The sequence below is a fragment of the Scyliorhinus torazame genome, chromosome 14 (assembly GCF_047496885.1).
Source record: "Scyliorhinus torazame isolate Kashiwa2021f chromosome 14, sScyTor2.1, whole genome shotgun sequence".
In the NCBI taxonomy this organism is placed as follows: domain Eukaryota; kingdom Metazoa; phylum Chordata; class Chondrichthyes; order Carcharhiniformes; family Scyliorhinidae; genus Scyliorhinus; species Scyliorhinus torazame.
The window spans coordinates 135,760,083-135,786,973 of NC_092720.1; the positions used below are offsets into that span (position 1 = coordinate 135,760,083).

General features: G+C 49.6%; 1 protein-coding gene across 2 annotated transcripts in view; it reads left to right on the forward strand.

The window, feature by feature from the left end:
* atg4b (autophagy related 4B, cysteine peptidase) overlaps window positions 1-26,891 on the forward strand; it is a 151,109-nt gene that overhangs the window by 33,048 nt on the left and 91,170 nt on the right. The window contains exons 1-2 of one of the 2 annotated variants that reach the window (XM_072474934.1): window positions 9,833-10,009; window positions 17,261-17,362. In XM_072474934.1, coding sequence (XP_072331035.1) covers window positions 9,910-10,009; window positions 17,261-17,362 — 202 coding nt within the window. In that variant the 5' untranslated portion in view covers window positions 9,833-9,909. Of the gene's footprint in view, window positions 1-9,832; window positions 10,010-17,260; window positions 17,363-26,891 lie in introns of those variants that run through there. The other variant, XM_072474933.1, reaches the window with a different exon arrangement.

The window sequence follows — 26,891 nt, forward strand, 5'->3', positions numbered from 1 at the left end:
ATATCAAAGACAGATGTTCTTATCTGTACTAGCCAGAGATAACTAAGCCCTTTCTTGGCTTTCTTTAAAAAATGTTTCACCTGGAATCTTTTTAAGATTTCAAGGTTTGGTTAATGGAAATAGATCACATTGATGTCGTGAGAGATGCTCTTCAATGGTTGGCGTGCAGTAGAAGTAGTTTGACACAACATGCTCTATACCAGGCATCTCCCATTACCAGGATGGACTGAATATGAAGTGACATCAGTTCATGTAACATCTCCACTTCGTGCCAGTTGCTGATGACAGGGGAGCATTGGCTGCAATTTGGTAAGGTATTGAAATGCGATTTAGATTGACTTGCACATAAGCATCTAAAGTACGAATGAACCAGTGTTCTAATTTATACATGATGCTTGTTGCCATTAATATTGCAGGGAATGGACGAGTGGACTAATTCCATCGCAGCATTTAAATGTGCTAATTCAGACATCGAAGCATTTCAAGCTCACTCAAGTGTTTGAGCCACATAGCTAGAAGTTTGAGGGGAAGATAAAGACACAAGATCAGATTAGCTGCAGGGTGTCTGTTCAGGAGGTTTTGCTATGAGCTGGTTTGATCACTGAGGAAGTTCACTTTAGAGGGTTTTTAGAGTGTTTTCTCATGTTACGGTGCGATGGTTTCCACTCTCCTTGCATCCGGGTTCTGTATATGATTAACTCAGCAGTGACATTGGCAGTGACCTGTGAAAATATTTTGCTGTTATTTACAGGATATTTTCAGCTATTAGCCTTTGTTTTAATCTGTAATCGGGTTTTATTCCAACCAATGCTGAACTCTGGAACTTGGGCATTGTTTTTAAACTTTTAGAATGGTTGGGGAAGGTAAGAATTTGGAAAGAGATTGTTGGTGGAGTATGCATCACTGACAATACACATACTAGCGGGCTCCTCAGATGTTACTCAGGTAGTGATTGGCCAGGACTGGTTTCTGATATTTGCTTGTGGCCACTCATTCAGATCCTGGATACGCTTGTCGTTTGAGTTTTCAAAGCTCTACTAGATCCTGAATTATATGGCATATCCTGTCACTGGGGAATCACAGCAGTGAGTTGTAGTATATGAAGTGAATTACCAAGGCTCCAGTTATAGGCCACTGAGCAAGGAGTCTGGTGTGAATGAGACAGCATGGGAGCTGCAATAGAGGCTCCATTTGAGTGCAGCCACTGTTAGTGAGGTAGACCTGGATTATTCACCAATTTCTCCCTCCTTTTGAGAGCATCAAATATTAATGTCGGCAGGAGGAATGAAGAACTCTCAGAACAGTAATATTGTTTTTTTTTAGTGGCATTGTTTACTTTTGTTAATCCCCAATTAGAAGGGAGAAAGCAACAAGAGACCAAAATTGGCAGGTATTACAGTCACAACCATTCCTGCAAATGGCAAACTTCACAATATAGTTTTTGTCTGCTAATTTATGAAGCTATTAATGTGAATAGTAATTACTGTGTTTGTAAAACCATCTATAACTGATGCTGTCTCAATAAAGAAACTACTAACAATATGGGAAGCCTGTAATTTGAACAATGAGTCAGAGGGAAGTTAGCAATGGCAGGTAATGAAGCAGTCGGATTTACAATTATTTAAAGAAAGGAAAGAAACCGGATTTCCATAGCACATTTCATATCAGATTGGTGTATAGTGTTTTCAGCCAATGAAATACCTTTTGAAGTGTAGTCACTATTGTAGTGAAGGAAACACAGCAGCCATTTCGTCCAAAAGCTCCCACAAACAGTGATTAATATTCTGTTTTTAACGATTAAAAGACAAATATTGGCCAGGCTCCTCTTCACTGCTCTTTGAATAGTGCCATAGGATGTTTATATCCACCGAAGTTGATAAACAGGCCCTTCATTTTATACTGCTTAGATAAACTAGGAAGAAGCAGGTACATTTAAGCTATGTAGAAGGATTTTATCCAAGACATTAGTCTGTCTTTTCTGTTTATGCACAGCTGGCTATATGTTCTCAGCAATTATTATTTCAAATTTTCAGTTTTGTTTTCTCTTTATTACTTGTACAGCTATTTTCTGTCGTGTTGGGTGTTCCGATACACAAACGAACCAACACGGTTGTAGATGGTACAACTCTGTTTTATTATTCTGTACAATAATAACTATTAACTTCTGGCTGTGGTTCGAACTTTACCAGCTAACCTGTGGACCCAGCCCTAGCACTATCTTAGAGAGGCACTCAGCACATGGTGTATGTCTGAGTGGCACACTGTGAGCTCTGTGCTCTGAGCTATCTCCTGGTGGAATGAGAGGGAACTGTGGTGTTCCCTGTTTTATAGTGTGTGTGCTCTCACTGGTGATTGGCTGTGATGTTGTGTGTGTGTTGATTGGTCCAACTACCTGTACATCAGTGTGTGTGTGTGTGATTGCACCATGATATGTTAATGTGGATATCATGACATCCCCCCTTTTCACAAGAATATGTGCCTACATGGTAATAAATATTGGTGTGTACTGAGTGCAACTGAGTATGTGTGTTCAATATTTACAACATGTACATGAGGCTAAACTATATACATAGGAAGGTGTCAGGTGCAACAGAGCAACGAGGTTGTACCACGAACAAAACAAGTGCCAACAGCAAATATCGAAAGAGATCTTCTGGAATGACGAGAAATAAACACATTAACAGTATTGAAAAAAAAAACATTTCAGTGAGTCCAATGTGCAAACAGGCTCATAAGTCCAGTCGATTAGGTGGGCGACGAATTCGGGTTGACCGCCTAAAGGGTGGGTCAGGAGCCAACGGCTGAGGAATGGGCCTGGCCACGGGCGAGAGAGGAATAGGCAGAGTGGCAGGCAGCTCAACAAAGTCGACATCAGGGACAACAGGAGGGCATGGCACCGGTGCATGATCACGTAGCGAGCACGGAAGCAGCCGATTACGCCGGCGAATGGAGTCTAATCAGGCATGCGAACCAGGAACGAGCGGGGAGCCACGCGGCGGAGAACCTCGGCGGTTGCCGACCAGCCACCCTCCGGTAGGTGTATGCGGACGTTGTCTCCAGGCGCCAGGGCAGGAAGATCAGTTGCCCGAGTGTCATGTGCCACCTTCTGCTGAGCACGCTGCTGTCGCATCCTTTGCACTACTGGAGCATGGTCGTGTTTGGGAACATGAATGGATGGCACAGTGGTCCTGAGGGTGCGACCCATCAACAGCTGGGCTGGCGAGAGGCCCGTGGACAGTGGGGCCGAGTGATAGGCCAACAGGGCTAAACAGAAGTCCGATCCGGCATCAGCAGCCTTGCAGAGGAGCCGCTTCACGATATGGACGCCCTTTTCCGCCTTGCCATTCGACTGGGGATGCAAAGGGCTGGAAGTCACATGTGTGAAGTCGTATGAAGCGGCAAAAGAAGACCATTCTTGGTTTGCAAAACAGGGCCCGTTGTCAGACATGACGGTGAGCGGAATTCCATGGCGAGCGACGGTTTCTTTGCATGCTCTGATGACAGCTGATGATGTCAAGTCGTGCAGGCGTATGACCTCCGGATAATTTGAAAAATAGTCAATTATAATGACGTAGTCCCTGCCGAGTGCATGAAAGAGGTCCACACCCACCTTTGCCCAGGGGGACGTGACCAACTCATGGGGCTGAAACCTTTGGCAGGTGGGGCAGTTGAGCACCATGTTAGCGATGTCGTCACTGATGCCCGGCCAGTGCACAGCTTCTCGGGCCCTCCGCCTGCACTTTTCAACTCCGAGATGGGCTTTGTGCAGTTGTTCGAGGACAAGCCTGTGCGTGCTGTGTAGGATCACAATCCAGTTCAACTTTAGGAGGACACCATCAACGACGGCCAAGTCGTCCCGGACGTTGTAGAATTGTGGGCACTGCCCCTTGAGCCACCCTTCAGCCATGTGGCGCATTACACGCTGTAGCAGGGGGTCAGCCGCAGTCTCACGGCGAATGTGGGCCAGATGTGCATCAGTAGCCGGCAGATTGGCCGATGTGAAGACTACTTGTGCGTCGACCTGACAAACGAACGCCTCCGATTCGGGCGGTGTGTTCACTGCTCTGGACAGGGCATCCGCGATGATGAGGTCCTTTCCCAGGGTGTAGACAAGTTGGAAGTCGTACCTCCGGAACCAGAGCAGAATGCGCTGGAGGCGAGGGGTCATATCATTTCGGTCCTTCGGAATGATGCCGACAGTGAACTGCGGAAGACCATACACATAATTGTGGAATTTGTCGATGCCAGTCAACAAACCCAGGCACTCCTTTTCAATCTGTGCATAGCGCTGTTCTGTGGGGGTCATGGCCCGCGAGGCATAGGCGACCGGGGCCCAAGATGCAGTGTCGTCCCGTTGCAGGAGTACCACCCCAATGCCGGACTGGCTGGAGTCAGTCGAGATCTTTGTGTCCCGAGTGGTGTCGAAGAACGCCAATACTGGGGCGGTGGTGAGCTTGATCTTAAGCTCCTCCCATTCCTTCTGGTGTGCAGGCAGCCACTGGGACCCAGTTGTCTTCTTGACCAGGTGGCGAAGAGCCGTTGTGTGCGGGGCAAGGTTGGGAATAAACTTCCCCAGGAAGTTGACCATCCCAAGAAAGCATAACACTGCCTTCTTGTCTGCTGGCTGCGGCATGGCTGCAATAGCTGCCACTTTGTCGGCATCCGGCCGCACCCCTGACCGGGATATGTGGTCCCCCAGAAACTTTAGCTCAGTTTGGCGAAAAGAGCACTTTGCTCGGTTGAGGCGCAGGCCCTGATCTCGTATCCGTGCAAAGACACGCTGGAGACGACTGATGTGCTCCTGTGGTGTGGTGGACCAGATGATGACGTCGTCAACATAGACTCGTACCCCTTCGATGCCCTCCATCATCTGTTCCATGATACGATGAAACACCTCGGATGCCGAGATGGTGCCAAACGGCATCCTATTGTAGCAGTATCTGCCAAAGGGAGTGTTGAAAGTGCACAGCTTCCTGCTGGATTGATCTAGTTGGATCTGCCCAAAACCCTTTGAGGCATCAAGCTTGGTGAAAATTTTAGCCCGGGCCATTTCGCTCGTGATTTCTTCCCATTTGGGTATGGGGTAGTGTTCCCTCATGATGTTGCTGTTCAGGTCTTTCGGGTCGATGCAGATCCGGAGCTCGCCGGAGGGCATTTTTACGCACACCATGGAGCTGACCCATGGCGTTGGCTCCATGACCCAGGAAAGCACTCCTTGGTCCTGCAGGTCCTGCAGCTGCTGCTTGAGGCGGTCCTTGAGTGGTGTTGGGACTCTACAAGGTGCATGAATGACCGGGGTGGCGTCCGGTTTGAGCCGTATTCTGTAAGTGTAGGGCAGTGTGCCCATGCCCTCGAAAACCTCCTGGTTGTGGGCGAGGAGCGAGTGGAGCTGCGCCCTAAAGTCTGCATCCGGGAAATCGGACGTGCCTTCTGGAGACAACGTGTTTACCCGCTGAACGAGGTGGAGGATCTTGCACGCCTGTGCGCCTAACAGAGAGTCCTTCGAGGATCCAACTATCTCAAAAGACAGTGTGGCTGTATGTGAATTGTGTGCAACCTCGAGCTGGCAGGACCCCATGGCTGGGATAATGTTGCCGTTATAATCAACCAGCTGACAGTGGGATGGCAGAATTGGTGGTTTAACCTTCAAGGTGTGGAAGGCTGACCCTGCAATGAGATTGGCGGAGGCACCAGTGTCTAAGTGGAATGTGATTGGTGATCGGTTGACCGTTAGGGTGGCACACCATTCATCGCCCGGATTAATGCTGTGCAATGGCATCAGCTGGTGGGTCCGACTTGGGGACATCCAGTTCTTGTTTATTACCGCAACGCGGAAGGGTTCCCGGTCGTCGGTATCACCGGTCTGCACGTCGTCAGTGTCTGACTCGGTGTATGGGGGCTGAATGGCCCGCACATCCCTGCGAGGCTGGCGAAATTGCGGAGAGTTGGCAGGTTGAGCTGCTCGACATCAGGCAGCGTAGTGGCCCATCCTGCCACAGCGGAGGCATTGTCGCGCTTTGGTCGGACATTGCCGCTTTAAGTGTGCGGATCCACAGTTGCCGCACGTCGTGACGTTATGGCGTTGGTTGCGCCACCGCGCGCATGCGCGGTGCGGTCTTGCGTAAAGCGCGCCTGCGCATTCCGTCCCTCTGCGTCGAAGTCCCCTCTTTTTGCGCGTTCAAGCGCGGGAGGCCTCGAAAAGCGCGCGAAATATCCGCCCTTGTCCAGGCCGCGGGCCGGGAGGAACTCGATCGACTGGACCCGCTCGGGCTCGTAGGACCCCTGCCGTGCCGATTCGGCCGCCTGGAATTGGGAGTACCGGCTGGCCGCTTTTTCATGGAGGACGCAAGTCTCGATGGCAGTGGCTAGGGTGAGGTGCTTTATTTTGAGGAGCTGCTGGCGCAGGGTGTCCGAGGTGACCCCAAAAATTGTCTGATCCCGAATCATGGAGTCGGAGGTGGCCTCATAGCCGCAGGACTGCGCGAGGATACGGAGGTGTGTCAAATAAGATTGAAAAGGCTCATCCTTACCCTGCAGGCGCTGCTGGAAGAGGTACCTCTCGAAGCTCTCATTAACTTCCACATTGAAGTGTTCCTCAAATTTCAGAAGGACCGTCTTGTACTTTGTCATGTCCTCGCCTTCCGCAAATACCAGGGAGTTGTAGATGTGGATGGCGTGTTGCCCCGCCGTGGAGAGGAGGAGGGCGATCTTCCTGGTGTCCGATGCATTCTCCCTGTCTGGCTTCTAGGAAGAGTTGGAAGCGCTGTTTAAACAGCTTCCAGTTGACGCCAAGATTTCCAGCAATCCGGAGCGGCTGCGGCGGGCTGATGGTTTCCATGGCGGGTTTCTGAAGAGGTGCAGGTAGTTCTCACAGTCGCTGCTGAGTTTCCAGACCTGGTATCATGTCGTGTTGGGTGTTCCGATACACAAACGAACCAACACGGTTGTAGATGGTACAACTCTGTTTTATTATTCTGTACAATAATAACTATTAACCTCTGGCTGTGGTTCGAACTTTACCAGCTAACCTGTGGACCCAGCCCTAGCACTATCTTAGTGAGGCACTCAGCACATGGTGTATGTCTGAGTGGCACACTGTGAGCTCTGTGCTCTGAGCTATCTCCTGGTAGAATGAGCGGGAACTGTGGTGTTCCCTGTTTTATAGTGAGTGTGCTCTCACTGACGATTGGCTGTGATGTTGTGTGTGTGTTGGTTGGTCCAACTACCTGCCCATCAGTGTGTGTGTGTGTGATTGCACCATGATATGTTAATGTGGATATCATGACATTTTCGACAACAAATCTGTTTTCACAGCACAGATAAAGGCTCCGCCATCGTGGCTGGTATCAGATCTCTGAAAGCCAGTCATTTAGTCCCATTCCCCTGCCCCTATTTTATGTTTCAGTTTATTCATCCACCTCCGTTTTATAAGCTGTTGAGGATTCTGTTTCTACCATTATTGCTGGTAGGAAAGACTATGTTCTAATAACCTTTGCATGTGTGTTTTTTAATATGTTTATGTTTTAAATTTATGTCCTCTTGCTACCAAGTCACCAACTAGTGGAAACAGTTTACCATTGTACCTATTAATTTAACTTTATAATTTTTAACTTGGTTGTTCAATTAACTTTCTCTGCTCTCGTAGGAAAATATCCAGTTTCTCCCGTTTTTTTCACCCTCGTTACTGAAACCTTTCATCACCTGCAGCATTTCAGTCATTCTTTTCTGAATTTTTTTTCTATGACCTTTTAAGTCCTTTCTACAGCAGGATACCCAAAGCTTGGCATAATATTCCAACTGCAGTCTAACAAATAATTTGGAAAGGTTTAGCATTACTTCTTTGCTTTGGCACGCTGTGCTTCTATTTATGAAGCACACTCGATCTGCATTGAGTAGCCCAGGTTGGCTGCGTTTTACACCCTTGTTACTAGGATTTCAACCGAGTGAAATGAAGGCAGTGTAAATTCTTTTTGTGGATAATGATAAATGAACTCAATAAGGTTTGTGAGGCATGACCTACCCTTCACAAAACCGTGTTGACTATCCCTAATCAAATTATTCCTTTCTAGATGATTATAAATCCTATCTCTTATAATCCTTTCCAACACTTTGCCCACAACAGAAGTAAGGCTCACTGGTCTATAGTTACCGGGGTTGTCTCTACTACCCTTCTTGAACAAGGGGGCAACATTTGCCATCCTCCAGTCTTCTGGCACTATTCCTGTAGACAATGCCGACATAAAGATCAAAGCCAAAGGCTCTGCAATCTCCTCCCTCGCTTCCCAGAGAATCTTGGGATAAATCCCATCCGGCTCAGGGGACTTATCTATTTAAACACTTTCCAGAATTGCTAACACCTCCTCGTTATGGACCTCAATCCCGTCTAGTCTAGTAGCCTGTACCTCCGAATTCTCCTCGACAACATTTCTTTTTCCAGTGTGATTGGTTATTGATGCTGCTTTTCAGAGTTGAGCATGGGGTCACTAAAGCTGTCTATGTTCGTAGGTCCTGCAGGCAGCAAAGTTTGCTTTACAGGAGAAACCTTACTTTTGTACATTGACAAAAGTGCTCACAAAGATTTGAATGGCATGCCTACTTACACTGACTAAACTCTTTTGATTTACTCCAGAGCCTTGAGAGATCTACCTTGCAATTGCAGCTTTCCTACCTCGGAACAAACATAATCGTGATGACGCCTGCTGAGAGTTTGAAGTAGCTTGTACACTTTTCATTGAAATTCCTTGTCAACAGGCTGAGTTTTGCCTTGATGCTGTTCGCAGTTGAAAAGCGATATTTGATCAGCTTAAAATTGCACTTGAGAAACTTGTGTGGTATCCTCTGTCCATCAAAACTTTCACAGAAATATGAGCAATGGGGCAGAAAAATAACTTTTCAGAGACTGATTACCGACAAATCAACATTGCGGTGACGCAGTTGTTAGCACTGCTGTCCCACGGTGCCGATGGTCTCGGTCCGATCCCAGCCCCGTGTCACTGCCTGTGTGGAGTTTGCATGTTCTCCCCGTGTCTATGTGGACCTCACCCTACAACCCAAAGATGTGCAGGATAGGTGGATTTGTCACCCTAAATTCCCCCTTAATTGGAAAAAAAATGAATTGGGTACTTACATTTTTTTTAAATGTTTTGAATCTATCTCGCATTTCCTGTTGTATTTACATTATTATACTATGTACATTTATTCCATCTCCATTCAAATTGTTTCATAACTCAATAAATCAACTCATCTGGGAAGAATTTCAACTGTGATTCAATTTCTTGTCTCAAAGCAGTGAGCCATTGAAATAAATCAGAAATTTCATGAGCAGTTGTTCCTTTGCCATGTTTTCATTTCAGCTGAATGATGAAAGAATCTAAATAAGGCTTGCAACATAATTAATTGTCCATGTTTACAATTCATGCCGATAATTAATTGTCAAACAGATAGCCAGGCTAATGTCATTCACCATCATTTATGCTCAAATGCTACAGCAATTTTGGAGATGAACAGTTACTGCATAGGATGCGCTGCTCCATCAGTCTTGTAAAAACACCATCTTGTGATGCCTAATCATTGAAAATAATTGATCAGCGTGATGTTTGTGTATTAGCATGATACATATGAGCTGAAGTAATCACAAAGTTACATTTGATCTATTCCAGCCTAAGCATCGTTTCAGTGACGTTATAGGTCTTAGCACCAGTGAACGTTTGTTGATACTGAAATGTCGTGGAGTCTCATTGTTTCATGGTTTTAATTGTTGGTAATGTTAGAAAATAAGAAATAGGAACTGGATCAGTCCACCTGACCCTGCTCCATAATCGTGTCTACCCAGCCAAACAATCTACATGCTTCTGCAGGGATCGGAACAGGGATGCAGTAGGGCAGAGTACCTGAGAGGGGAGAAACAAAATGAGGCGAGACAACAGGAGAGAGAGATCCAAGAGATGCAGAGAGAAGAATAAAGGGGGTCCTCACTGCTACCTCACCTCACTTTGTATCGTCAGCAAATGTGTGTATGTTCTACTCAATCCTCTCATCTACATCAATAATCTAAATTATTGAGGCCCAAATACTTCCCTTGCAGAGCCTTTTCTTTCAACCCCCCCCCCTCCTCCACCTCATCTTTCTATACAAATCTTAGTGTCACAAGTAGACTGTGAAAATCCCCTAGTCGTCACACGGTACACTGAGGGAGAATTCTCTCCCCTATTTTCTCTTTCTGTACCTGATTTGATGCTGAATTCACCCACTTTGCTCCCTCTATATTCATAACCAAGTAAGTGGTTTGAATGAATGATTGCCACACCTTTTACAACATCCTGATTACAGCTTTAGCAGACATACATATGCAAATATATTTCTTGTATATATTTTAAACCAGGCTTTTTAATAACATTATTGCCACAAATATAATATATAACAATTTATATCTTCATCACACATCTTGTAGATGATGTATACTGCTGCCACTCTGCATCAGAGGTGTAGGGAGTGGATGTTAAGATGATAGATGGGGTGCATCAGTGGTGGAGGGAGTGGATGTTAAGATGGTAGATGTGGTGCCAATCAAGTGGGCTGCTTTGACCTGGATGATGTTGAGCTTCTTGAGTATATATGGAGTTGCACTTGTCCAGGCAAGTGGAGACCTAACTTCCCACTCAGTGAGCTTGCTGGGGGTTAATCTTGACTTTTTGCTTCCCATCTAACACCTCCCAGTACTGATTCTGTGTACTTTTCAGGAGATCAGCTGTCTCTGCCTGTCCTCTCCATAAAGGTGTTGAGCTCTCGAGCCATTCCTGTTCTGGCTCTCACCCTTGGTTGGATCTGTCCATTTTCGGGTCTTGGGTGCAATTAAAGACACCCCCCCCCCCCCCCCCCCCCCCCCCATAATGAGTCGGTGGGTGTCTAGGTCAGGGAATTTGGCTGTTGTTTTCTTGACAAATTCTCCGCCGTCCTAGTGTGGGGCATTTATATTTACCAGAACTACCGGGACCCTTCTAGGGTCCTGCTGACCATAACAAATCCCCCCTCCTTCCGGCCTATCACTGTATTCGTTTCCGTGAATGCTACAGTCCTGGTAACCAATATGGCCAAGCTCCTTGTCCCACCCAGTTCTTCCTTACCCGTATTTGGTCCTTCTCTCTTGGGTGAGTCTCTTGTTGTAAGGTTCCGTCCACCCTCAGGCTTTTGAAACGGGTGAGTACTCTGGATCTTTTTACCAGCCCGATGAGGCCTCCCACGTTCCATGTGCCTATCCTAGTGATAGGGTTCTGCACTCCCCTCCACCCCACCCTCTCTGGGGTCAGCCATACTTACCCTTTGGCCTTGGCTGTATGCCCAAGCCTGTCTTTGCCCTGGGGCCATTCAAGATGGCCGCTGTCTACTTCCTCTTTTTCACCGTCTCCACGTGTGACCTGTTGTGACCAGTGCTCTCTCTGCCCCCCACCCGAGTTCCCTCTTCTCTTGCTCTTTGTTTCCCCTGAAGTTCTGCTTCCGCGCCCGGCCTCCCCCTTCTCTGTACCTCCATGAGCCTGTCCATTAGTGTAGTGGCTCCTCCCAATGATTGGATTTCCCATTCTTAACCCCGCCTAATTCTCTTTTCTTTCCCCCCCCCACCCTCCCCAAGCAACCTCCTCCCACAGCCCCTGGTGTGATTGCTCCCGCCCAGTTTGAATCTTTAAAGCCCACGTTTAGACCATTGCCTTTTACTGCTGTTTCCCCAGTTAATTTTTCTGAATAAACCTGTTGACCTCCTCTGGGGAGTCGAAGTAGTACTCATTGCCGTAGTAGGTGACCCATACCTTGGTGGGGTAGAGCATGCCAAACCGCATCTTGTTCTTGAACAGTGCGGATTTGGCGTCGTTAAATTCTGCCTGGCGTTTAACCAGGTCTGCTCCAATGTCCTGATACAAGTGGATGGAATATCCTTACCACTTGCATGTCCTTGTGTTTTTCACCCACCTCAGGATCCACTCTTTGTCCTGGTATCTTTGGAGCCTCATAATCATCGCCCGAGATGGTCCCCAGCCTTGGGCCGCTGGCGGAGCGACAGTCCATCTCTGGGGACTTGACAAAACCCTTCTCACCGACCAACTTCCTGAGCATCACTGCTACATACTCGGTGGGCTTTCTTCCCTCTGTGCCCTTTGAAAGCCCCATGATCCGCAGGTTTTGCCAGTGGTCGTCGACCTTTACTCTCAGCCCTTTCTGAGTCCTGACCAGCCTCGTCACTGGGGCATTGAGTGCCACGATCCGGTCATCTTGGTCCGTGATGGCTTTTTCGAGGTTTTGCGTTGTTGCCTCTTAGACCTCAAGCCTGCACTCCATTTTGCCCAGAGCCTTCATGGGGACTGTTGTAGCCTCGACTGCTGCCCCCACAGCCGCCATGAGGTCCTCCATCATTGCCTCCCTGTGATGGTGATGAAACCCATAATTTTTTCCATCAACGCCTGGGTCTTTGCTGGAAGCTCTTTTGGGCCGACCGTTGCCGGTTCCGGGTCACCACGTGGGCTTCCCTGCTCTGAGGCTGAGATTTGCCTCTCCTCAGTTTTGCTGCTCTTACACCCGAGTTGCTGGCGCCTCCGCATTATGGCTGGCACTGCGGTTGATGGGGGGTTGGGTTGAGGGATTTTCTGTCATTTTGGTGCCCGTTTGTTGGGGTTAAAAGGCCTTAACCAAAGTTCCTAGTCGAGAGCCACATTTTGTGCAACCGCTCAGCTCATGGCCGCCACCGGACGTCTGAAGCAGTTGTTCTACTTGGAACTCATTTGCAGCAGGAGACTCCCAACAGCCAGCAGGAGATGGAGGAACAGATATGTAAGCAGATTTTGGCAATTCAGTTTTTCCAATTAAGGGGCAATTTAGCGTGATCAATCCACCTACCCTGCACATTTTTGGGTTGTGGGGGCGTAACCCACGCAAACACAGGGAGGATGTGCAAACTCCACACGGACAGTGACCCAGAGCCGGGATCGAACCTGGGACCTCGGCCCCGTGAGACAGCAGTGCTAACCACTGTGCCACCATGCTGCCTGTGGTGGGCGATTTTAACTTCCCCTATATTGAATGGGACTCACTTCGTGCGAGGGGTGTGGATGGGGCAGAGTTTGTAAGGGGCATCCAGGAGGGCTTCTTGAAACAGTTTATAGATGGTCCAACTAGAGAAGGGGCCGTACTGGACCTGGTATTGGGGAATGAGCTTGGCCAGATGGTCGACGTTTCATAGGGGAGCAGTTCGGGAACAGTGACCACAATTCAGTAAGCTTTAAGGTACTAATGAATAAAGATAAGTGTAGTCCTCAGGTGAAGGTGCTAAACTGGGGGAAAGCTAATTCCAACAATATAAGGCAAGAACTGAAGAAAGTAGATTGGAGGCAGATGTTTGAGGGCAAATCAACATTTGGCATGTGGGAGGCTTTCAAGTGTAAGTTGGCAGGAACTCAAGATCGCACGTTCCTATAAGGATGAATGATAAGTATGGCAAGTTTCAGGAACCTTGGATAACAAGAGATATTGTGAGCCTCGTTAAAAAGGAAGCATTTGTCAAGGCTGAGAGGCTGGGAACACACAAAGCAAGTGTGGAATACAAGGAAAGTTTAAAGAAACTTAAGCAAGGAGTCAGGAGGCCTAAAAGGGGTCACAAAAAGTAATTGCCAGCAGGATTAAGGAAAATCTCAAGGCTTTTTGTACATGTATAAAGAACAAGAAGGTAGCCAGGAAGAGGGTTGGCCCACTCAAGGACAGGGGAGGGAATCTAGGCTTGGAACCAGAGGAAATGGGCGAGGTACTAAATGACTAGTCAGTATTCACCAAAGAGAAGGACTTGGTGGGTGATGAATCTGGGGAAGGGTGTGTAGATAGTCTGGGTCACATTGAGATCAAAAAGGAGGTGGTATTAGGGGTCTTGAGAAACATTAAGGTAGACAAGTCTCCAGGGCCTGATTGGATATACCCCAGACAACTGAGAGAGGCAAGGGAGGAAATTGCTGGGGCCTTGAGAGCAATCTTTGTATCCTCACTGGCGACAGGGGAAGTCCCAGAGAATTGGAGAATTGAATGGAGGGCTGTGACTCATGGCATTCCTCAGGGATCAGTGCTGGGACCCTTACTGTTTGAAATATAAATTTGGAGGAATATGATTTGGAGGAAAATGTAACTGGTTTGATTAGTAAGTTTGCGGACGACACAAAGGGTGGTCAAAATGTGGATAGTGATGAGGACCATCAGACTATACAGCAGGATATAGATCGGTTGGACACTTGGGCAGAGAGGAGTTTAATCCGGACAAATGTGGTAATGCATTTTGAAGATCTAATACAGATGGGAAATATACAATAAATGGCAGAATCCTTACGAGTATTGATAGGCAGAGGGAACTGGGTGTCAACACAGGTGGAGAAGGTAGTCAAGAAGGCATACGATATGCTTGCCTTCTTTGGCCGGGGGATTGAGTTTAAAAATTGGCAAGTCATGTTGCAACTTTATAGAACCTTAGGCCACACTTGGATAATCGCGTTCAATTCTGGTAGCTACACTACCAGAGGATGTGGAGACTTTGGAGAGGGTACAGAAAAGATTTACCAGGATGTTGCCTGGTGTGGAAGGCATTAGCTATGAGGAGAAGTTGGAGAAACTTGGTTTGTTCTCACTGGAACGACGGAGGTTGAGAGGCAACCTGACAGAAGTCCACAAAATTATGAGGTACATGGACAGAGTGGATAGTCAGAAGCTTTTTCCCAGGGTAGAAGAGTCAATTACCAGGGGGCATAGGTTTAAGGTGCAAGGAGATGTACGAAGCAAGTTATTTTACACAAGAGTGGTGGGAGCCAGGCACTCGCTGCCGCGGAAGGTAGTCATGCTAGTGACTTTTAAGGGACGCTTGACAAATACATGAATAGGATGGGAATCGAGGGATATGGTCCATGGAAGGTAGGGAGTTTTAGTTCAGATGGGCAGCATGGTCGGTGCAGGCTTGGTGGACCTAAGGGCCCGTTCCTGTGCTGTAATTTTCTTTGATCTTTGATAACGAAAATTCTTAAGAATGTCCTCAAAAATTCCCTTAAGAGGTCAAAAACAGTAGTCGACTCATGGGCAAACCCTGGTTTGTGACTGACCAAAATTGGGGAGGCATCAAATACATTGAATGATTTTATTGGGAATGTGTCAGGATGAAGTAGAGGCATTCGGAGGGAGCGCATAAACCTCCAAAAAAACCAATCGACCCAACCTTTCAAGTACCACCTGCCCCACGTAGATTTATAGAATTTACAGCGCAGAAGGAGGCCATTTGGCACATTGAATCTGCATCGGCCCTTGGAAAGAGCACCCCACTCAAGCACACGCCTCCTCCACCCCATCCCCTTAACCCAGTAACCCCAATTAACTTTTTGGACTGTTGCTCACTTTGGTTGGCTCTTAATTCGTTGCCCGTTGGGTCTTTACTGAATTTGCTCTGTTTCTATAACCTTTGCTCTGGAGTCGCCAGGTATCTTTATGATACAGCCACGAGGTTCAAGTTCAAGTACTGATCAATAACTCAACACACCAATTAGTAAGATTCAAATCAAAACACGTTTATTATACACAGTAAATCACTACTCATGCATAAACTCTACTTTCTAGACTATTCTCTATCACTAAAAGCCCTAAACTTAGCTTCGGAACTGGCCCACCAGGTCAGGGGAACAAATGGCCTTTCGTTCGATTTGAGTCTGCGGGATTCAAAAGCTGGTATGGACTGGTAGCTAGGAGCGCCTATCTCGTAGCGAGCGTTGACTGGAGACTTACTTGGTTGATGCTGCAGCTTAGGCAGTTCACTCTCAAGGGTTGATTCGAGTTGCTGAGTGACCCTGCCAAGAAGAACGATTTGAACTTGGGGACTCTATTTTATAGTCCCCAGGGGCTTCACGCCCCTTCGAGGCGGACCCCGTATCTGGTTCCAAGTGATTGGACTACATTCCGATCACTTGGATCGATTTCTCCAATACTGGAGTTGTTCCCTAATCGCTGGGCGGTCCCCGAGTGTCCGTTGGCCTTCCTTTGTCTTGGCTCCTGCTGGCGCCGAGGAGTCTGGCTTGACCTTGTTCACCTTAAATGTTTTGATTGTACCCGGGGATCGCTCATTAGTATGCAGATGGCTGTGAGTTTCAGTGCTGTCTGGGCTTTTGCAAGTTCTAATACACAGGATTTCTGCACTTGCTAGTTTTTGCCTGTGTTGGCTGAATTTCCCTGTAGTCTTTGCGGACCTCCATTTTAAGTCTGGAAGTGGCCAACCCAGGTGGCTACTGGACACGAAGGGCAATTTAGCATGGCCAATCCACCTAACCCCCACATCTTTGCACATGTGGCAAAATCTGCAAATTGTGTATTGGATTCATCATCCATTTCAGAACCCATTGAACTACCTGCAGTCTCATCTATCCATCATTTACTACCTTGGACTTGGAAAGTTTGACCATCAGCTGATGTCCTCAGCATCCCTCTGTATTTTCCCAAATTCTTCACCTGGTTACTCTTGATTTCATGCAATCCCCCAACTCCAGCTACTTCCGTTTTTACCGTTCCTCATTTTGCTTTTTCCTATCCATTACTCCCTCACTCTTCATTCCCCATCTCCTGCTCTGAATTAGTGCTCCAAATCCCCTTTGAGCAAATGTTATTCCCTCCTCCTTTCTGCCATCCCCATGTGCTCCCCTTCATTCCATTTCACCAACCCCCTAACCCCTCCATCCTCCACACCCATGTTCCCCTCCTCCACCCCCTTCCACACATGTTCCAAATCTTGTTTGAGGGAAGACAGGGCCAAAGATTAGAGAATGGTAGTGGGTAAAAGGTGAGGTGCATTACAAGCTAATGTAAAATTTACTTCACAGGCACTCTGAAAACTTCCATATGCCAGCTGTGCATTATTGAAGTTAACCTGAAAAAGTTGCACCATCTTTCCCTGTATTGACTTCATGATAAATATCTTTCTGGAGGATTAAACTTTGTTCTGTTACAGAATGTTGTGAATGTGGATTCATCTAACTTTGAAATGTTTACATGTAACCGTATGACTGAAAAACATCAAGAAACAGACAGTCAGTTTATTACATGTATAAATTAAGTATAGTTTCATTGGCTGGCGGTATCGCTTAGTATGAGCTAATGTGTCCAAAAAGGAAAGGGTGATGCCTGAGGGGATTAGGAATTCTCAGAGTGTGTTCATCTTTTGACTCTTTCAGTAAATTATGCTATAACTCGTTTTCTTATTTCTTACCAGCGACTCTAACATACGACACCTTGAGGTTTGGTGATTTTGAAGACTTTCCGGAAACAACAGAGCCAGTTTGGATTTTAGGAACAAAATACAGTGCACTCACAGGTACTGGGACACAGTGCTCACAGGGAGTTTGGGAGAGAGATGGAAGGAGGTCGACTGTTCCTGGGATTAGACCGGGGCAGCGAGGGTGGGGGCGGGGGGCTGGCTGATTCTGTAAAGGTAGCACAATGGGTAGCTTCACAGCTCCAAGGTCCCAGGTTCGATTCCCAACTTGGGTCACTGTCTGTGTGGAGTCTGCACAATCTCCCTGTGTCTGCGTGGGTTTCCATCTGGTGCTCTGGTTTCCTCCCACAAGTCTCAAAAGATGTGCTGTTAGGTGAATTGGACATTCTCCCTCATTGTACCCGAACAGGCGCCGGAATGTGGCGACTAGGGTTTTTTCGCACGAACTTGATTGCAGTGTTTTTAAAAAATATATCTATTCAAATTTTTCAACAAATGTTCAACAACACCCCCCCCCCCCCCCCCCCCCCAAACAAAAAGAAAGAAACAAGAACACAACAATCAGAAATTATACATTGGATTTCCCCCATATAACATTTAAAAACACAAATAGGGAAAACTCCCCAACCTTCACCCAAACGCCACCCCAAAAGAACCCCCCCCCCCCCCCCCCCCCTCGCCCCCTCCATCCTTGGGCTGCTGCTGACCTCCTCCTAGCACTCCACGAGATAGTCTAGGAACGGTTGCCACTGCCTGAAGAACCCCTGCACAGACCCTCGCAAGGCAAACTTTATCCTCTCCAGCTTGATGAACCCTGCCATGTCATTGATTCAAGCTTCCACACTAGGGGGTTTCGCATCTTTCCATAGTAGCAAAATCCTCCGCCGGACTACCAGGGACGCAAAGGCCAGAATACCGGCCTCTTTCACCTCCTGCACTCCCGGCTCGTCTGATACCTCAAATAATGCCAATCCCCAGCTCGGCTTGACCCGGGCGTTCACCACCTTGGACATAGTCCTCGCAAAACCCCTCCAAAACCCATCCAGCGCCAGGCACGACCAGAACATATGGACGTTATTTGCCGGGCTCCCCGAGCACCTCCCACATCTGTCCTCCACCTCAAAGAACCTACTCAACCTCGCCCCTGTCATTTGCGCTCTGTGAGTAACTTTGAACTGTATTAGGCTGAGCCTGGCGCAAGAGGAGGAAGAATTAACCCTACTCAGGGCATCAGCCCACAGACCCTCATCTATCTCCTCCCCAAGCTCCTCCTCTCACTTGCCCTTTAACTCCTCCACCGAGGCCTCCTCTTCCTTCAGATCCTGGTAAATCGCCGAAACCTTACCTTCTCCAACCCATACACCTGAAATCACCCTGTCCTGAATCCCACGTGCCGGAAGCAGCGGGAATTCTCTCACCTGCCGTCTCACAAACGCCCTCACTTGCATGTTCCTGAAAGGGTTTTCCGGGGGTAGCCCAAACCTCTCCTCCAGCGCCCCATGGCTCGCAAACGTCCCATCGATGAACAGGTCCCCCATTCTTCTAATCCCTGCCCGATGCCAGCTCCGTAACCCCCCATCCATCCTTCCCGGGACGAACCAATGATTCTCCCGAATCGGGGACCAAACCGAGGCTCCCACCTCGCCCCTGTGTCACCTCCACTGCCCCCAGATCTTCAGCGTCACCGCCACCACCGGACTCGTGGTGTACCTTGTCGGCGAGAGCGGCAGCGGTGCCGTCACCAGCGTCCTCAGGCTCGTGCCCACACAGGACGTCATCTCTAGCCTCTTCCACGCCGCCCCCTCTCTCTCCATTACCCACTTACGGATCATCGCCACATTGGCTGCCCAATAATAGCCACACCCCCGGACCAGTCCCCTCCATTTCCTGGACTCCCTCAGTGCCATGGCCAGCGGCTCTATTGCCAGTGCAAACAACAAGGGGGATAAGGGGCATCCCTGCCTCGTCCCCGGTACAGCCGAAAGTACTCCGGCCTCCGCCGGTTCATAGCCACACTCACCACTGGGGCTCTATATAGCAGCCTGACCCAACTGATGAACCACTCCCCAAACCCAAAGCTCCGCAACACTTCCCAAACATACTCCCACTCCACCCGATCAAAGGCCTTCTCCGCGTCCATAGCTGCCACTACCTACGCTTCCCCCTCCACCGAGGGCATCATAATCACATTGAGGAGCCTCCGCACATATGTATTTAGCTGCCTACCCTTCACAAATCCCGTCTGGTCCTCATGAATCATCCCCGGGACACAGTCCTCAATTCTCATAGCCAGCACCTTCGCCAGCAACTTAGTGTCAACATTGAGGAGCGAGATCGGTCTATACGACCCACATTGCAATGGATCCTTGTCCCGCTTCAAGATCAAAGAAATCAGCGCCCTGGACATTGTCAGGGGCAAGGTCCCCCCCCTCCCTCGCCTTATTAAAAGTCCTCACTAGCAACGGGCCCAGCAGGTCCACGTATTTCCTGTAGAATTCAACCGGGAAACCATCTGGCCCCAGGGCCTTCCCCGCCCGTATGCTCCCCAATCCTTTAACCAGCTCCTCCAGCCCAATCGGCGCCCCCAAACCAGCCACCACCTCCTCCTCCACCCTCGGGAACCTCAGCTGATCTAGGAATCGTCGCATCCCCTCCTCCCCCGCTGGGGGCTCAGACCTGTACAGATCCCCATAGAAGTCCCTAAATACCTCGTTTATTCTCACCGCACTCCGCACCGTATTCCCCCCTCTCCCCTTATCTCCACCAATCTCCCTCGCTGCCTCACTCTTACGAAGCTGTTGTGCCAGCATCCGACTCGCCTTCTCCCCATACTCGTACGTCGCCCCCTGCTCTTTCCTCCACTGTGCCTCTGCTTTCCCCGTGGTCAACAGGTCGAATTCTGTCTGGAGATTCCGTCGCTCCCTAAGTAGCCCCTCCTCGGGGGCCTCTGCATACCTCCTGTCCACCCTTGTAATCTCCCCCACCAACCTCTCCCTCTCCCTCCCCTCTCTCTTCTCCTTGTGGGCCCGAATGGAGATTAGCTCTCCCCTGACCACCGCCTTCAACACCTCCCAGACTACCCCCACCTGCACCTCCCCGTTGTCGTTGGCCTCCAAATATTTTTCAATACACCCCCACACCCGCCCGCACACCCCCTCATCCGCCAACAGTCCCACATCAAGGCGCCACAGCGGGCGCTGGTCCCTCTCCTCCCCCAACTCCAGCTCCACCCAATGCAGGGCGTGGTCCGAGATGGCTATGGCCAAATATTCCGTTCCCTCCACTTTCGGGATTAACGCCCTACTCAAAATGAAAAAATCTATCCGGGAGTAGGCTCTATGAATGTGGGAAAAGAAGGAAAATTCCCAGGCCAGCAGCCTGGCAAACCTCCATGGATCCACTCCCCCCCCCCCCCGTTACCAAGCTTCCTACCTCCAGATCCGGAATCCGACCCAGCATGCGTTTCATAAATCCGGCATCATCCCAATTCGGGGCATATACGTTCACCAGTACCACCCACAACCTACCACTCACCATCACATACCGACCTCCATTATCCACTACAATATTCAGTGCCTCGAACGACACCTGCTTCCCCACCAGTATTGCAACCCCTCTGTTCTTCGCATCCAGCCCTGAATGAAAGACCTGCCCTACCCATCCCTTTCTCCGCCTAAACTGATCTGCCACCTTCAGATGTGTCTCCTGGAGCATAACCACGTCTGCCTTCAGTCCCTTTAAGTGCACGAACACTCGGGCCCTCTTGACCGGCCCGTTCAGGCCCCTCACATTCCAAGTTATCAGCCAGATTGGGGGTCTACTCACCCCCCCCCCCCCCCCCCCCCCCCCCCCCCCCCCCCGCGCCGACTAGCCATCTCTTTTTCTAGGCCAGCCACGTGTCGACGCCTCCCGCACCCTCCAGTCCCCCAGGTGGTGGACCCTTGCCCCGACTACCTCTCCTACTTCCAGCTCCCCTTTGGCCAATGCAGCAGCAACCCAGTTTTCCCCCCCCTCCGCTTCCCCCCCGCTAGATCCTCATCTCGCCATTTTGCTCCCCCCATGACACTCCCATAAGTCAGCTGCCTCCTGCTGACCCCGGCCTCTCCCGCCATTCCATCGACCCCCAGTGTGAGAATCCCCCCACCCCTTGGCAGTCAGTGTGCGCTCCTCTCAAGCACCGCCCCCCACCCCTGGCCCCAGCCCCCTCCTTCCCTAACGCGGGAAAAAGCCCGCGCTTTCCTGAGCCGGCCCCACCCCCTCTGGCGCAGCTCCTTTTTGCGGCCTTACCCCAACTCCCCATCCCCGGGCCTCCACTCCCCCTCTACCTCCATGGGGCCCTGCCCCTTCAACAACGATGCCCGCACTCTCCCACAGCCCCCTCATCAAATCCATTCACCCATCCCCACCCAGCCCTCAAGCAAAAAGAACATTCCCCAAACGCAGTAAACACAGTAAACATCCCCCCACGACAAACCCTCAATTTGAGTCCAACTTTTCGCGTGTTCTCCCACCTGCTGCTCCGCTCTTTTTTGACCCATCTCCGCACACACTCTCTGTCCATAAAGCAGTGGAACCTCACCACGACAGCCCTTGGCGGCTCGTTGGCTTTGGGTCTCCTTGCCAGGACCCAATGAGCCCCATCCAGCTCCAGGGGCCTCGGGAAAGCTCCCACGCCCATCAGCGAATTGAGCATTGTGCTCATATATGCCCCGGCATCGGGCCCCTCCACTCCTTCAGGGAGACCCAGAATCCGAAGATTTGTCCTCCTCGACCTATTCTCCAGGTCCTCTAATTTTTCCGCCCACCTCTTGTGCAGCGCCTCGTGCGCCTTCACCGCCAGGCCCAAGATCTCGTCCTCGTTCTCCGAGGCTTTTTGCCGCACCTCCTGGATCGTCGCCCCTTGGGCCTTCTGGGTCTCCACAAGCTTCTCAATCGCCGCCTTCATTGGCGCCAGCATTTCTGTCCTCCGCTCCTCAAAGCAGCGTTTAAGAAACTCCTGCTGCTCTTGCGACCACTGCGCCCATGCTGCTTGGTCTCCACCCGCCGCCATCTTGCTTTTCCTCCCTCGCACTTTTCGCTGCACCAGGATCACTTTTTTAACCGCTCCACTCCTGGTCCAGTCCATATAATGTCGGGGGGACCTTCCCACACTGGAAGCCGTCGAACAATTGCCGTTGGGGCCCCTCTGAAGAGCCCAAAAGTCCATTCCCGGCGGGAGCTGCCGAACACGCGACCTACCTAGGCATAGCAGCAACCGGAAGACTTCATTGCAGTGTTAATGTAAGCCTACTTGTGACAATAAAAGATTATTATTAGAAACAGAGGGCTTGCTGTTGGGAGGTTGGGGAAGGAACAGGGTAAGTTACAGTATCTTTACAACGCTCCGAGATAAAATCACAACAGCCTGAGGGAATGAAACTCAATTTCTCTCTTTTAAAGGAGACTGTAACTATCAGTACTTACCCTAAACTATGTTGTGGTTTAATCGTTTTCTACATCATTTGAATCAGAAAAGGCCATTTGATCCAATCAAGTTATCATTCAACTAGGTTAACTAGCTCAGACCAGCAGACTTGTTGCATTTTGAAAGCATTTATATTTTTTTAATCTGACCTGGTCAATTTATTCACATATTTTCACCCTGTTGAATGAAATATCTCTCTCTGATAGCTCTTTTAAAAAAAAAAAAAATGTACTTCTCACTAATATAAATTTATAACCCCTGACCGAAGTGAGCTTAGCTTGAAGTAATAGCCTGACTTCACCTTTTCATAGAATTAACCAGTATAGAATAAAGCATTCAATCCATTGTGCTTGTCCCGGACCTTTTCTAGAGCTACCTGACTAGATCCTGCACCTTCTCCATAGCTCTATAGTATGTTTTCTCTTTCGTATTTATCCAATTCCTTTTGGATGTTACTATTGAAACTGGTTCCACCTGAGTAAATATGTGTCGCTTTATATTCTTTTGAGTAAACCAATTGAAGTAAGCAAACTACTGAACAAATTAACAGCCTCATAAAGGGGCACTGCAACAAGACAAATATTTAAAGGAAACTTCGCAAATTAAATTAAAATAATGTTCCTGAGGCTGATGATGCAGCGACCACTGGTCGGAGAAGGCCTAGGTTTCCCTTTATATGTGCACAACTAATGATCCAATGAGTGCTCCCATTTCTCCCACACACTAACCTTTAAGACATTCATTCAACTCTCTGATCTTATTTATCCTATGCCGATTTGCTCATAGCTCAGGTGATTGTTACCGTTGCTGGTTCTGATTTTTAATTTAGCCCCTTGCTACCCATACTCCCTCAGCGGATCCTTTTACTTAGTCCGACCTATGTCATTAATATTCACATGCACGGACTTCCGGGTGCGGCGATGACCAGCTGAGTCGCACGTTTCGGCAGCTCCCTGTGAAACGGACTTTTGGGCTCTTGATAGGAGCCCCAACGGCAATTTTGACGGCTAAAAACACTGTGCGGTAAACCAGAAGGGAATCCCCCCTGGATACGGATGGAAAAAGGAGGAGAGAGTGGCCAGATTGCAGTGGATCCTTTAGAACAGCGGCAAGGAAGGCAAGCAAAAACCAAGATGGCGTCGGAAGGTGGCAGTTTAACATGGGGCCCTGAACAACAAGAGTTCTTGAAATGCTGTGTGGAAGAGATCAAAAAGGAAATGAAGAAAGAGCTGTTGGCCCCGATACTACAGGCGATCGAAGGGCTAAAGGAGGAACAAAAGACCCAGGAGCGGGAGCTTCGGGTCGTGAAGGCAAAGGCAGCCGAGAATGAGGACGATATACAGGGCCTGGTGGTGAAGACGGAGACGCAGGAGGCACATCAGAAACGATGTGTGGAAAGGTTGGAGGCACTGGAAAACAACGCAAGGAGGAACAACCTGAGGATTCTTGGTCTTCCTGAAGGTGTGGAGGGAGCGGACGTCGGGGCATATGTGAGCACGATGCTGCACTCGTTAATGGGAGCGGAGGCCCCGGCGGGTCCGTTGGAGGTGGAGGGAGCATACCGAGTGATGGCGCGAGGACCGAGAGCAGGAGAAATTCCCAGAGCCATAGTGGTGAGATTCCTCCGTTTTAAGGACAGAGAAATGGTCCTTAGATGGGCGAAGAAAACTCGGAGCAGTAAATGGGAGAACGCGGTGATCCGCGTTTATCAAGACTGGAGTGCGGAGGTGGCGAGAAGGAGGGCGAGCTTTAATCGGGCCAAGGCGGTGCTTCATAAAAAGAAGATAAAATTTGGAATGCTGCAACCGGCAAGACTGTGGGTCACATATCGAGGGAGGCACCACTACTTTGAGACGGCGGATGAAGCGTGGACTTTTATTGTGGAAGAAAAACTGGAATGAGCGGGTTATTAAAAAGAACGTTCGAACAAAGTGGTGGGGCGAATGTGGGGGGCAAAGAGGGGTTTTATGTACTAATCCTGCGATGTGGTAACTTTTCTCTCTCCCACAGGTGGTGATGGGGGGAGGAGGGGAGGTGGAGGAGATGGGGCGTTGGCCATTGGGGGCGGGGCCAAGGGAGAAGCGCGGGCTTGGTTCCCGCGCTATGATAATCATGGCGGGAATAGAGAAGCAGGAAGGAGGGGGGCGTCGCACGGTGCGAGCCGAGGTCACGGGGGGAAGCCGAGGTCAGCCAGAGTTTGCTGACTTCTGGGAGCAACATGGGGGGAGTAATTACGCTAGCGGGGGATCTAGCGGGGGGGGGGGGGGGGGTGGGAGGGGGGAATTACTGGGTTGCTGCTGCTGGGGAGAGGGGGGAGCTGGTATGGGAGAGGATGGGCGGGGGGGCACCGCCTGGGGGAGATACAGCTGCGTGGGAACCGGGTGAGGAGCTGGAAAAAGGTGATGGCTAATCGACAAGGGGGGGGGGGTAGGAAGCCCCCCAACTCGGCTGATCACGTGGAACGTGAGAGGGCTGAACGGGCCGATAAAGAGGGCACGGGTACTCGCACACCTTAAGAAACTTAAGGCAGATGTGGTTATGTTACAGGAAACGCACCTGAAACTGATAGACCAGGTTAGGCTACGCAAAGGATGGGTGGGGCAGGTGTTCCATTCGGGGCTAGATGCGAAAAACAGGGGGGTGGCTATATTAGTGGGGAAGCGGGTAATGTTCGAGGCAAAGACTATAGTGGCGGATAACGGGGGCAGATACGTGATGGTGAGTGGCAAACTACAGGGGGAGACGGTGGTTTTGGTAAACGTATATGCCCCGAACTGGGATGATGCCAATTTTATGAGGCGGATGCTAGGACGCATTCCGGACCTAGAGATGGGAAAGCTGATAATGGGGGGAGATTTTAATACGGTGTTGGAACCAGGGCTGGATAGGTCGAAGTCCAGGACTGGAAGGAGGCCGGCAGCAGCCAAGGTGCTTAAAGATTTTATGGAGCAGATGGGAGGTGTAGACCCGTGGAGATTTAGCAGACCTAGGAGTAAGGAGTTCTCGTTTTTCTCCTATGTCCATAAAGTCTACTCGCGAATAGACTTTTTTGTGCTGGGTAGGGCATTGATACCGAAGGTGAGGGGAACGGAGTATACGGCTATAGCCATTTCGGATCACGCTCCACACTGGGTGGACTTGGAGATAGGGGAGGAAACAGGAGGGCGCCCACCCTGGAGAATGGACATGGGACTAATGGCAGATGAGGGGGTGTGTCTAAGGGTGAGGGGGTGCATTGAAAAGTACTTGGAACTCAATGATAATGGGGAGGTCCAGGTGGGAGTGGTCTGGGAGGCGTTGAAGGCGGTGGTTAGAGGGGAGCTGATATCAATAAGGGCACATAAAGGGAAGCACGAGAGTAAGGAACGGGAGCGGTTGCTGCAAGAACTTTTGAGGGTGGACAGACAATATGCGGAAGCACCGGAGGAGGGACTGTACAGGGAAAGGCAAAGGCTACATGTAGAATTTGACTTGCTGACTACAGGCACTGCAGAGGCACAATGGAGGAAGGCACAGGGTGTACAGTACGAATATGGGGAGAAGGCGAGCAGGTTGCTGGCACACCAATTGAGGAAAAGGGGAGCAGCGAGGGAAATAGGGGGAGTGAGGGATGAGGAAGGAGAGATGGAGCGGGGAGCGGAGAGAGTGAATGGAGTGTTCAAGACATTTTATAAAAAATTATATGAAGCTCAACCCCCGGATGGGAGGGAGAGAATGATGGGCTTCTTGGATCGGCTGGAATTTCCCAAGGTGGAAGAGCAGGAAAGGGTGGGACTGGGAGCACAGATCGAGGTAGAAGAAGTGGTGAAAGGAATTAGGAGCATGCAGGCGGGAAAGGCCCCGGGACCGGATGGATTCCCAGTCGAATTCTATAGAAAATATGTGGACTTGCTCACCCCGGTACTGACGAGGACCTTTAATGAGGCAAAGGAAAGGGGACAACTGCCCCCGACTATGTCTGAAGCAACGATATCGCTTCTCTTAAAGAAGGAAAAGGACCCGCTACAATGCGGGTCCTATAGACCTATTTCCCTCCTAAATGTAGATGCCAAGGTAATGGCAATGAGAATAGAGGAATGTGTCCCGGGGGTGGTCCACGAGGACCAAACTGGGCTTGTGAAGGGGAGACAGCTGAACACGAATATACGGAGGTTGTTAGGGGTA